Source organism: Heptranchias perlo, chromosome 3, assembly GCF_035084215.1.
Source record: "Heptranchias perlo isolate sHepPer1 chromosome 3, sHepPer1.hap1, whole genome shotgun sequence".
NCBI lineage: Eukaryota > Metazoa > Chordata > Chondrichthyes > Hexanchiformes > Hexanchidae > Heptranchias > Heptranchias perlo.
The window spans coordinates 7,223,010-7,235,084 of record NC_090327.1 but is presented as its reverse complement, the minus strand read 5'-3'; the positions used below and the strand labels follow the sequence as shown (position 1 = coordinate 7,235,084).

Sequence of the window (12,075 nt, the reverse complement as noted above, 5' to 3'; positions counted from 1 at the left end):
GCCGTCAGTGTCTGCTCGTGATCACTTGTGAGTGGTGAATCACCAGGTGACAACCCAACTAACCGTCTAACAGGACCCACCGATGTGTGAGTATCAGCGCTGGTGCACGGCTCTATGTCCTGTGACAGTGCGTCCTCGGAAGGAATGAGCTCTGAGGAATCCTTTCCTTCCATTTCCCCTGATTGTTCGTGAAGGCATGAAGGCCCTGGAAGACAACAGAAAGGGATATTAATGATTCATCGCAAAAGTGACAATCTTTCCAGTGACCATACTGAGGTCTGGCACGGTTCAGTGTCAATTCATCATGCGTGTGAAAGATGTTAAAGTCTGGTCACCAGCCATCTGCGGGTTGCCAGTCTCTCCATCTCCGATGGATAGGCATGTGATGGTCTGTCTTACTTTCACGGCCTCCTCCTCCACATCTGTCATCTCCACTATGCGGTGGGCCACCTCCAGTTCTGCTCCTCTCCCTTGCATTTTGTGCTCTCTTCTCTTACTAGCGGAGAAGGAAGAGACCCGTGAGTGACTGAAGGTGATGTATTCACCCTACGAATGCATTGTTTTGGGTGAGGCTGGCCATTAAATAGATGCGTCAGAGGGTGACTATCAGACAGATACATCACATTGCATCAGGATTGTGGGGAGTGTCAGTTGAGGAAGTGCATAGAAAGTGAAGGATGGTTGCTGCTGCTGGCACCTCATAGAATCATAGAATCACAGAAAGGTTACAGCACAGAAGGAGGCCATTCGGCCCATCGAGTCCATGCTGGCTCTATGCAAGAGCAATCCAGCTAGTCCCACTCCCCTGCCCTTTCCCCGTAGCCCTGCAAATTATTTTCCTTTCATGTACTTATCGACTTCCCTTTTGAAGGCCCGATGTGGAGATGCCGGTGATGGACTGGGGTTGACAATTGTAAACAATTTTACAACACCAAGTTATAGTCCAGCAATTTTATTTTAAATTCACAAGCTTTCGGAGATTTTCTCCTTCCTCAGGCAAATGTTTCAAGATCTTGAAACATTTGCCTGAGGAAGGAGAAAATCTCCGAAAGCTTGTGAATTTAAAATAAAATTGCTGGACTATAACTTGGTGTTGTAAAATTGTTTACAACTTTTGAAGGCCATGATTGAATCTGCCTCCACCACCCCCTCGGGCAGTGCATTCCAGATCCTAACCACTCGCTGTGTAAAAAGGTTTTTCCTCATGTCACCTTTGGTTCTTTTGCCAATCACCTTAAATCTATGTCCTCTGGTTCTTGACCCTTCCGCCAATGGGAACAGTTTCTCTCTATCTACTCTGTCTAGACCCTTCATGATTTTGAATACCTCTATCAAATCTCCCATCAACTTTCTCTGTTCCAAGGAGAAGAACCCCAGCTTCTCCAGTTTATCCACGTGACTAAAGTCCCTCATCCCTGGAATCATTCTAGTAAATCTCTTCTGCACTCTCTCTAAGGCCTTCACATCTTTCCTAAAATGCAGTGCCCAGAACTGGACACAATACTCCAGTTGTGGCCGAACCAGTGTTTTATAAAGGTTCATCATGACTTCCATACTTTTGTTTTCTATGCTTCTATTTTTAAGCCCTGGATCCCGTATGCTTTTTTAACCACTTTCTCAACCTGCCCTGCCACCTTCAATGATTTGTGCACATATACCCCCAGATCTCTCTGTTCCTGTACCCTTTTTAGAATTGTGCCATCCAGTTTATATTGCCTCTCCTCATTCTTCCTACCGAAATGTATCACTTCGTATTTTTCTGCATTAAATTTCATCTGCCACGTGTCCGCCCATGCCACCAGCCTGTCTATATCCTCTTGAAGTCTATCGCTATCCTCGTTACTGTTTATTACTCTTCCAAGTTTTGAGTCATCTGCAAATTTTGAAATTGTGCCCTGTACACCCAAGTCCAAGTCATTAATATATATCAAGGAAAGCAGTGGTCCCAGCACCGACCCCTGAGGAACACCACTGTACACCTCCCTCCAGTCCGAAAAAAAACCGTTCATCACTACTCTCTGTTTCCTGTCCCTTAGCCAATTCTGTATCCATGTTGCTACTGCCCCCTTTATCCCATGGGTCGCAATCTTGATAATAACCTACCTTGCGGCACTTTATCAAATGCCTTTTGGAAGTCCATTTCCGCGACATCAGCTGCACTGCCCTCCTCTACCCTCTCTATTACCTCATCAAAAAACTCATCAGGTTAGTTAAGCACGATGTGCCTTTAACAAATCCGTGCTGGCTTTCTCTAATCAATCCACCCAAGTGACTGTTAACTAGAAATGATAATCCGGGACAGAGTTAAGTGGGTGTGAGGAGTGATGTGATGGGGCAGGCACGCCGACACAGGGTGATAGGCGGAGAGGGGGTGCTGTTGAACAACACAGGATCTGGGTCAATCCGCAACTGTACTCACTTTTCCTGACCTGGTTAGGTCGTTAAACCATTTCCTGCACTGAACCCACGACCTGTGCTCCTGCTGCTCACCTCTTCTGCCGCCTCCGGCCGAGCATTTTTGGTTACAGAGCCATGTTTCTTCTTGCCATCCATTGGAAACATTACCTCCCTCCTGGCTTTCACTGCAGCCAGCAGTACATCCAGGGAGGCATCATTAAATCTAGGGGCAGTCTTTGCTTTCCTGGACTCCATTTCTCCTTTCTCCTTCAAAATCCATTCTTGGACTGGCCCTTTAAGTCGTGGGCTTTAAATCTCGTCATTCGGGTACGCAGTAGACCTGCTGCACAGCTCGGAGACGCGAAACCTGGACACAAAGATAATTGACTGCAATCGAGATACGATCGCAGATTTAAACCCGCTCACTTTGCCTCCGAGTTCCCCACACGCAAATCCACCCACCCGCTGACATGCTAAAATCATGGCCCTAGTCACTGATAAATCCAATAAAGAATTCAGGAGAAATATATTTACCCAGAGAGTGGTTAGAATGCGGAACTCACTACCACAAGGAATAGTTGAGGTGAATAGCATAGATGCATTGAAGGGGAAGCTGGATAAGTACATGACGGAGAAAGGAATAGAAGGGTATGCTGATAGGGTGAGATAAAGTAGGGAGGGAGGAGGCTGGTGTAGAGCATAAACACCGGGATAGGCTAATTGGGCCAAATGCCTGTTTCTGTGCTGTAAATTCTATGTAAATGTATGTTTGCACAGACAGAGCCCTGAATCCAATCGATGTACAGGGACATCGCAATATACAGTTGTGTCAATGCAGACTTGAGCTGGTTTTTCCCTAAGGTTTCAGAATCAGTGATTCATTGCTCATGTCTGACATCCTCTGCCGAAAAAAACATGCAATTGGATACACTGCACACGGCTACCTACACCCTCTGCCTACAGCCCGTCTCCAAGCATCGATGGTAATTATATAGACCACTAGCGTATAAAGATCCAAAATATATTTGAATCCAGGCATTCAACTATGCATTACACACAAAGGGTGGTAGAAGTTTGGAACTCTCTTCCGCAAACGGCAATTGATACTAGCTCAATTGCTAAATTTAAATCTGAGATAGATAGCTTTTTGGCAATCAAAGTATTAAGCGATATGGGCCAAAGGCGGGTATATGGAGTTAGATCACAGATCAGCCATGATCTTATCAAATGGCGGAGCAGGCACGAGGGGCTGAATGGCCTACTCCTGTTCCTATGTTCCTAGAGACCCATTACTATTTCCTAGACTATCACCAAAATTCATATATGGGATTGTAATGAAAAATTTGAAATGACTCCACTCTTTGCCTGATGAAGAACAATACAGGATCGATCCTTGGCTCCTTCCTCTTCATCAACATGCTGCCACTCAGCGACAACATCCAAAGATGTGGCATTAAGTTCCACGTGTACGCTGACGACACCCAGCTCTACCTCTCCGCCACGTCTCTCAACCCCTCCGCTGCCTCTGTCTTGTCAGACTGCTTGTCCAACATCGAGTCCTGGGTGAGCTGCAATTTCCTCCAATTGAACATTGAGAATACCGAAGTCATCGTGTTCAGTCCCCATTAGAGACTCCGTTCCCCGCCACTGATTCCATCCATGTCCCTGGCCACTGTCTCAGGTTGAAGCTGAATGTTCCCAACCTCGGTCTCCCATTTGACCCTGAGCTGAGCTTCCGACCCCATATCCTCTCCATCACCCAAGACCGCCTACTTCCATCCCTGTGTCATTGCCTGTTTCCACCCCTGCCTCAGCTCACCCTGCTGCTGAAACCCTCACCCATGCCTTTGTCACCTCCAAACTCAACTGTTCCAATGTTCTACTGGCAGACCTCCCATTCTCTGTCCTCCATAAACTCAGTTCGTCCAAAACTCTTTTGCCCATATCATAACCCGCACCCAATCCTGCTCACCCATCAACCCTGTGCTCGCTGAGCTATACTGGCTCACGGTCCCCCATACCCCCATTTTAAAATTCTCATCCTCATGTTCAAATCCCTCCATGGCCTCGCCCCTCCCTATCTGTAACCTCCTCCTGCCCTCCAGGAACTCTGCGTTACTCCGATTCTGGCCCCCTCGTGCATCCCCGATTTCCTTCGCTCCACCAATGGCGGCCGTGCCTTCAGCTGCCTGGGCCCCAAGCTCTGGAATTCCCTCCCTAAGCCTCTCCGCCTCGCTCTCGTCCTTTAAGCCGCTCCTTAAAACCCAGCTCCTTGACCAAGCTTTTGGTCATCTGTCCCAATAATGTTGCCATGGGGTTCCAAAAACCCTGGAATCATTTAAGAAACAATTAGATGCAGCAATGGCAGGGTAGGGGTGAATTGGATTATTCTTGCTGGATGTATAAAGATGGGCCGAATGGCATTCCTCATCTCTTAAGGAGGCTGAGGGGAAATTTAATTGAGGTACATAAAATTATGACAGGACTAGATAGAGTGGATAGGGAGGACCTATTTCCCTTAGCAGAGGGGTCAGTGACCAGGGGGTCATAGATTTAAAGTGATCGGTAGAAGGATTAGAGGGGAGCTGAGAAATTTTTTTAAACCCAGAGGGGCGGTGGGGGGTCTGGAACTCACTGCCTGAAAGGGTGGTAGAGGCAGAGACCTTTAAAACATTTTAAAAGTATTTGGATGTGCACTTGAAGTGCCGTAAAGCCACAGGGCTACGGACCAGGTGCTGGAAAGTGGGATTAAGCCGGATAGCTCTTTTTCGGCCAGCACGGACACGATGGGCCGAACGGCCTCCTTCTGCGCCGAAACTTTCTATGATTCTGTAAGTATCTTGTTACAAACTAAAGCACTCCCTTCTTTTTGTTTGTTGTTTTTTTTTGTCCTGATGTAATTGCTCGGTCTCTCGTTTGCCGTCTCGGTTGGTCTCATTCAGATTTGGCCGGTGGACCATAGGCTCCCTTTGGGAAGCCCAACCTGTTCCACCATCCCGGCCTCGCCCCGTCACCAATGGAGACGGGGATTGTGTCAATGTTTATCCGAGCCGGCCCCACCCACCCACCCCCACAGGACCCACGTGGCGCGCCTCACCTGGGTGGACCTCGCCCCAGGTGAGGCGGGGCGGGGCAGGTGAGGCGGGGCGGGGCCGCACAGACAGACAGAGGCTACAACTAACAGCGGCAGAGGGGAGAGCGGCCACAGTCTGCAGAAGGACAAGAGAGGGGGGGAAAAAGTCGGTCTATTTTCAACAGAGAGAAAGAAACTTTCTTCACGGCGGCTTTTTAAAACATAGAAATTTTTTATACACAATTATTTTTACAGACAGAACCTTTATATCCACACATTTTTTACAGACACAATCTTTTTACACATCTTTTACAGACAGAAACTTTCCACACTAATTTTTTACAGACAGAAACTTTCCACACTAATTTTTTACAGACAGAAACTTTCTACACTCATTTTTTACAGACAGAAACTTTCTACACTCATTTTTTACAGACAGAAACTTTCCACACTATTTTTTTACAGACAGAAACTTTCTACACTCATTTTTTACAGACAGAAACTTTCTACACTCATTTTTTACAGACAGAAACTTTCCACACTAATTTTTTACAGACAGAAACTTTCTACACTCATTTTTTACAGACAGAAACTTTCTACACATTTTTTACAGACAGAAACTTTCTACACGCTAATTATTTTTGGACAGAAACTTTTTACACACTTTTTTTTAACAGACAGAAACTTTTTACACACTCTTCTAGACAGGAGGCAACTAAACCATCAACTCCGCTCCTGTAAACCCCCAGGACTGACTTTGCGCCGCTTGAGTTGAGTGGAGCCAGGCGACGACCGACTGAGCGGAATCTCCAGGACATGGCGGTCTGGGGTTTGCCGGCGGTCTGGGGTTTGCCGGCGGTCTCTCTCCTGAGCGCGCTGTTCCTGGTAAGAAAGTGATTATTTCTTTTTTTTTGTTTCTCTCTCGCTCGTGGTCATGAGAGGAATATTTTTCAAACCGGTGTTTGCTTATAGATGGAAAATCAATCTGCGATTAGTAATACAATTTTACCTGTCATTGATGTGATTTTATTTAAACTCCTTTCCATGTGGGAATTCCCCCTCTACTATCAGCAAACTCTGAGGGGGGGTTTTGTACCGAGCGAGAAGCTGCTCTTTCTCTGAGGGAATCATTAACATTCATTATTTACAACAAAAAAAAATGAACAAAGGGACAATGATAGAGCAGTAAAACATTTTTAACACACTTCTAGACAGGAGGCAACTATTTTTTAACAATTGTAAACAATTTTACAACACCAAGTTATAGTCCAGCAATTTTATTTTAAATTCACAAGCTTTCGGAGATTTTCTCCTTCCTCAGGCAAATGTTTCAAGATCAAGCGTTTTTAACAAGCGTTTATAACCAATCGGAGCTGCCTTTATTTATATTTTAAGTAATATGTGGAAATAACTTACATTTTAAAGCTAAAATGAGTGGTTCGGACCTGTTGTACGAGGTTGCTTTTGGCAGCTCTCGTTTTATAACTTTTTTGATTTAGAAAAGTGTTTTTTAACTAAACGCAGATTCTATTATGGGATTTAACTGGTTGGCCATTCACCTAACTGCTGGCTGTAGGGCGTTGCTGGCATTGTACTGAATGGTTGCCACATTTACCTACATCTGAACACTGTTCGAAAGTCATTTCTTTGTGTGTGTGTGTGTGATGCTTTGACCTTACTGGGCTGCTATGTCAACACACGTGTCCTTTTCAGTCATTCATTAATAGGTTTGCAATCTCCCTTTAACTCATTGCCCAGTTTTAAGACTTTAGAGCATAGCAGCATCTATATCATAACAAAGTTTCTGTTTTGCTGGTTGAAAAGAAGGCTTATTATGTCTCTGGTGTAAACAAAGTTACGACTGCTGGATTACTCATGCAAAATCCCCACAATGTTTGTTTCTGTTTTTGTTTCACCTGTTTGTGGAAGACTGCTTATGTAATTTGAGTTAGATTTTAAAAAAATGATCCAGATATACTTCTGATTCAAAAAAAAAGTTTTCTGTAATTTTTTTTTGTTCTAGTTTCTGATCTGCTTGCTGTTTAAAAATATTGTGTATTTAGTACTTTTTTGGTGTTCACTATAGTTGTGCACTATTTATTAATGCAGGAATTGTTTGTTTCCTTGTAAATCATACAACCTTTTACATAATCAAATAAGCTGTAACTGTTGGTGCTTTTTGTCTGGCCAGCTAGAATTTATAATTAGATTTGTTTTGGCCCGTTAATCAGTTCCATACGGTGTTGATCATGGCTCTCAATATTTCAGTTGCTCAACATTTAATGGTTTTGTTTTTAGTGTGTATTGACACTGCATTAATAGATGTAAAATTATTCTAGTTTGAATAATTATTCAATCAAAAATACTAACCTATACCTATTTCCTGAAGTTTCACATTTTTTTTAGTCTCTTGGATCTGTGCATATTTTGAGATGTTGAACTAGCAATTAACATGGGCCTGACCATTTTCTCTCACCTCACCAGTATGGCAGCAAAATATTTTTATGTAACCTAGACAACAAATAAATGTGATATTTTGTAATTATCACCCACAATTTATTTCATTTTTAAAATTTTATTTTGATTTTTAAAAAAAAATTGATCTGATTTTTTTTTTAAATGTTAAAATATAATTTCTTGAAATTGAAGAAACTTCACTCTGCTACTGGGCGTGTACCTCATCCTTTATAATCTGCAGTTTTAGTTCCTGAGGACTTTATGTTGGTGGATTGATATAGCTTTGAAAGCAGCAATTAAACTTTTTTTTGGCTACAGATGCTGATTATCTGATTAACATACGGAGATCCTAACTTGTTAACAGGGAAAAGCCAAAGTATTTTCAAAATGCAAGTTTCATAAGATTTCAAAAATGTTATCTCTGATACATAATAAATATGTATACTGTTTTGTGAACTGTTTTTTGATGAGCACATGTGTGCACATGTCCTCCCCAGGAAACATTAATTAGCATGTGTTGACATAGCTGTAGGTATGCACAGGTTTATTTTTTATGGTTTGCTATCACATCTTTTGCAGTTTTCCAAATGCTTAGTTTATTGTTTTCCATTTGAATTTAATGTATTTTTTTCCCAACTTTGTGGGGGATCTTTTTGATGAAGTAAGTTTTGCTTCTTGCAAAAATACATTTATTTTAAAATGTTCCTGTTAAATTATGTGACATTTTAAGGAAATATTATTAGTTTTTTTTTAATTGCCCTGTTTCTGGAAAATTAGTATTGCTGTTCATACTGGGCTTTGTGTTCATTAATATCATTTTTTGTTAGTTGTGTAGAAGCTGCTGATTTATATAAGGTTGACCTGGACTTACAATGATTGACAACAGCATAAGTACTTCTCGAGCAGCTACATCAATCTCGGCGTTCAAAGCCTACGGGTGTTGTTCTGTGATCAAAAGAAATAGGAACAGGAGTAGGCCATTCAGCCCCTCGAGCCTGTTCTGCCGTGCAATTAGATCATGGCTCATCTGCACCTCAACTCCATTTACCTGCCTTTGCTCCACATCCCTCGATACCCTTACCTAACAAAAATCAATCAAGCTCAGTCTTGAAAATTTCAATTGACCCAGCATCTTTTGGGGTAGAGTTCCCAGATTTCTACTATCCATTCTGTGGAAAAAGTGCTTCTTGGTTTCACTCCTAAACTGCCTAGCTTTCATTTTTAAGATTAAGCCTTCTGGGTTTCCCCCACCTGAGAAAATAGCTTCTCTGTATTTACCCTGTCGAATCTCTTATCATTTTAAACACCTCAATTAGATCACCTCTCAAACTTCTAAACTCAAGGGATTACAAGCTAAGTTTATGAAACCTGTCCTCATAATTTAACCCTTTAAACCCTGGTATCATTTTTGTGATCTGCGCTGTACACCCTCCAAGGCTGATGTATCTTTCCTGAAGTTCGGTGCCCAAACGTGTGAACACATTACTCTAAATGGGGTTTGACCATAGTAACTGAAGCATCACTTCCTCACTCTTTTTGTATTCCAACCCCCTTGAGATAAAGGCCAATATTCAATTAGCCTTTTCGATTACTTTTTGTACCCATGCACTAGCTTTCAGTGATTTGTGTAATTCTGCCTCCCAATATTCTCCCATGAAAAGAAATATTGTCGATGCAAAGTAATACATTTTGGTAGGAAGAATGAGGAGAGGCAATATAAACTAAAGGGCACAGCTCTAAAAGGGGCACAGGAACAGAGAGATCTGGGGGTATATGTGCAGAAATCGTTGAAGGTGGCAGGTCAGGTTGAGAAAGCGGTTAAAAAAGCATATGGGACCCTGGGCTTTATACATAGAGGCATAGAGTACAAAAGCAAGGAATTCATGATGAACCTTTTTAATAAAACACTGGTTGGGCCACAGCTGGAGTATTGTGTCCAGTTCTGGGCACCACACGTCAGGAAAGATGTGAAGGCCTTAGAGAGGGTGCAGAAGAGATTTACTAGAATGATTCCAGGAATGAGGGACTTCAGTTACGTGGATAAACTGGAGAAGCTGGGGTTGTTCTCCTTGGAACAGAGAAGGTTGAGAGGAGATTTGATAGAGGTATTCAAAATCATGAAGGGTCTAGACAGAGAGAAATTGTTCCCATTGGCGGAAGGGTCAAGAACCAGAGGACATTGATTTAAGGTGATTGGCAAAAGACCCAAAGGTGGCATGAGGAAAAATTCTTTTACACAGCGAGTGGTTAGGATCTGGAATGCACTGCAGATTTAATCATGGCCTTCAAAAGGGAACTGGATAAGTACTTGAAAGGAAACAATTTGAGGGCTACGGGGAAAGGGTGGGGGAGTGGGACTAGAATCCTAAAAATTTACGGCACAGAAGGAGGCCATTCGGCCCATCGTGTCCGCGCCGGCTGAGAAATGAGCCACCCAGCCTAATCCCACTTTCCCACATTTGGTCCGTAGCCCTGAAGGTCACGACTCTTCAGGTGCGCATCCTGGTTCTTTAAATGAGTTGAGGGTTTCTGCCTCCACCACCCTCTCAGGCAGTGAGTTCCAGACCCCCACCACCCTTTGGGTGAAACATTTTTTCCTAATTTCTGCTCTAATCCTTCTACCAATCACTTCAAATCTATGCCCTCTGGTTATTGGCCCCTCCGCTAAGGGAAATAGGTCCTTCCTATCCACTCTATCTAGGCCCCTCATAATTTTGTACACCTCAATTAAATCTCCCCTCAGCCTCCTCTGTTCCAAGAAAAACAACCCCAGCCTATCCAATCTGTCGTCATAGCTAAAATTCTCCAGTCCTGGCAACATCCTCGTAAATCTCCTCTGCACCCTCTCTAGTGCAATTACATCCTTCCTGTAATGTGGTGACCAGAACTGTGCGCAGTACTCGAGCTGTGGCCTAACTAGCATTTTATACAGTTCCAGCATAACATCCCTGCTTTTATATTCTATGCCTCAGCTAATAAAGGAAAGCATTCCACATGCCTTCTTAACCACCTTATCTGCCTGACCTGCTACCTTCAGCGATCTGTGGACATGCACTCCAAGGTCCCTCACTTCCTCTACACCTCTCAGAATCCTCCCATTTATTGTGTATTCCCTTGCCTTGTTTGCTCTCCCCAAATACATTACCTCACACTGCTCCGGATTGAACTCCATTTGCCACTTTTCTGCCTACCTGACCAGTCCGTTGATATCTTCCTGCACTCTACAGCTTTCCTCCTCACTATCGGCATAGAGCCGGCACGGACTCGATGGGCCAAATGGCCTCCTTCCGTGCTGTAACCTTTCTATGATTCTATCTTATTGACTAGACCAAACTGGTGTATCTTTATTGAAAGCTTAACATTGTGCTGTATGTTTTGCTCAGCTACCGTCAGCAAAATTTACAAGTGTTGTATTTATCTCCAGGCAGCAGATTTAAAACTGTACACGTCCCCCGGTCTCTTTGCTGGGGCTGCACTTGGGGGGGTGTCCACGGACTTCTGTATTTCTTACAAGTGAAACATTTTGAAGCTTATATTAAAATTGTAGATCCTGGTTGCACATAATTAAGATTATGAAAACATTTTGACTCTCTTTATTTGAACGAGCTTGGTCACTGTGCTATCTTGAATCCGACATTTCAGAGTTACGAGGGTTGGTGCAGGGGGGCTTGCCAAAAATTGGCTTGAAGGCCACAATTAATACAAAATTAAAGATTAGGTTTGTTTGACCAATAAATTAGTGTGAGGATGTTGGAACCTGCTTGAATTTACCAGGGCAACCTTATTAAAATTTATTTAAAAAACAATTATTCCTGCTTTATCACCGGCCTGCAAATAAATTAATTATTCCTAAATTGTCCATCTATGGTGCATTCAGCAGACCAATATTACCTCTTGTACTTTCTCAAAAAAAAAGTCATAAATTGTAGCTTTTAGATTGAGGATTCAATTTAACAAATTAACTAAATCTATGCGGAAGATGAACCAAATTTTCTGATCTTGATTTCAATTGGCAAAACCTTTTAAACTACCAGTTCAGAGATGATTGCCTCACATTCACATTTTGCATTAAATTTCACTGTCGAATGTTTACGATGTGGTTTACCTCAGGGTCTATGTCTTTTTTTTACATTCACCATATGTAGTAA

At 42.8% G+C, this 12,075-nt stretch overlaps 1 protein-coding gene and 1 long non-coding RNA gene across 2 annotated transcripts in view; one reads left to right on the top strand and one right to left on the bottom strand.

Moving 5' to 3' along the window:
• Positions 1-5,705: 5,705 nt before the first annotated feature.
• LOC137309953 (uncharacterized) lies at positions 5,706-6,971 on the bottom strand. The gene is made up of 3 exons (XR_010960029.1): positions 6,887-6,971; positions 6,480-6,588; positions 5,706-6,352 (listed from the first exon to the last, which is right to left on the bottom strand). It is a non-coding gene; the product is annotated as an uncharacterized lncRNA (long non-coding RNA).
• Positions 6,037-12,075, top strand: part of LOC137309941 (desmocollin-3-like) — a 36,972-nt gene continuing 30,933 nt past the window's right edge. The window contains exon 1 of the mRNA XM_067977943.1: positions 6,037-6,355. Coding sequence (XP_067834044.1) covers positions 6,287-6,355 — 69 coding nt within the window. The 5' untranslated portion in view covers positions 6,037-6,286. The remainder of the gene's footprint in view (positions 6,356-12,075) is intronic.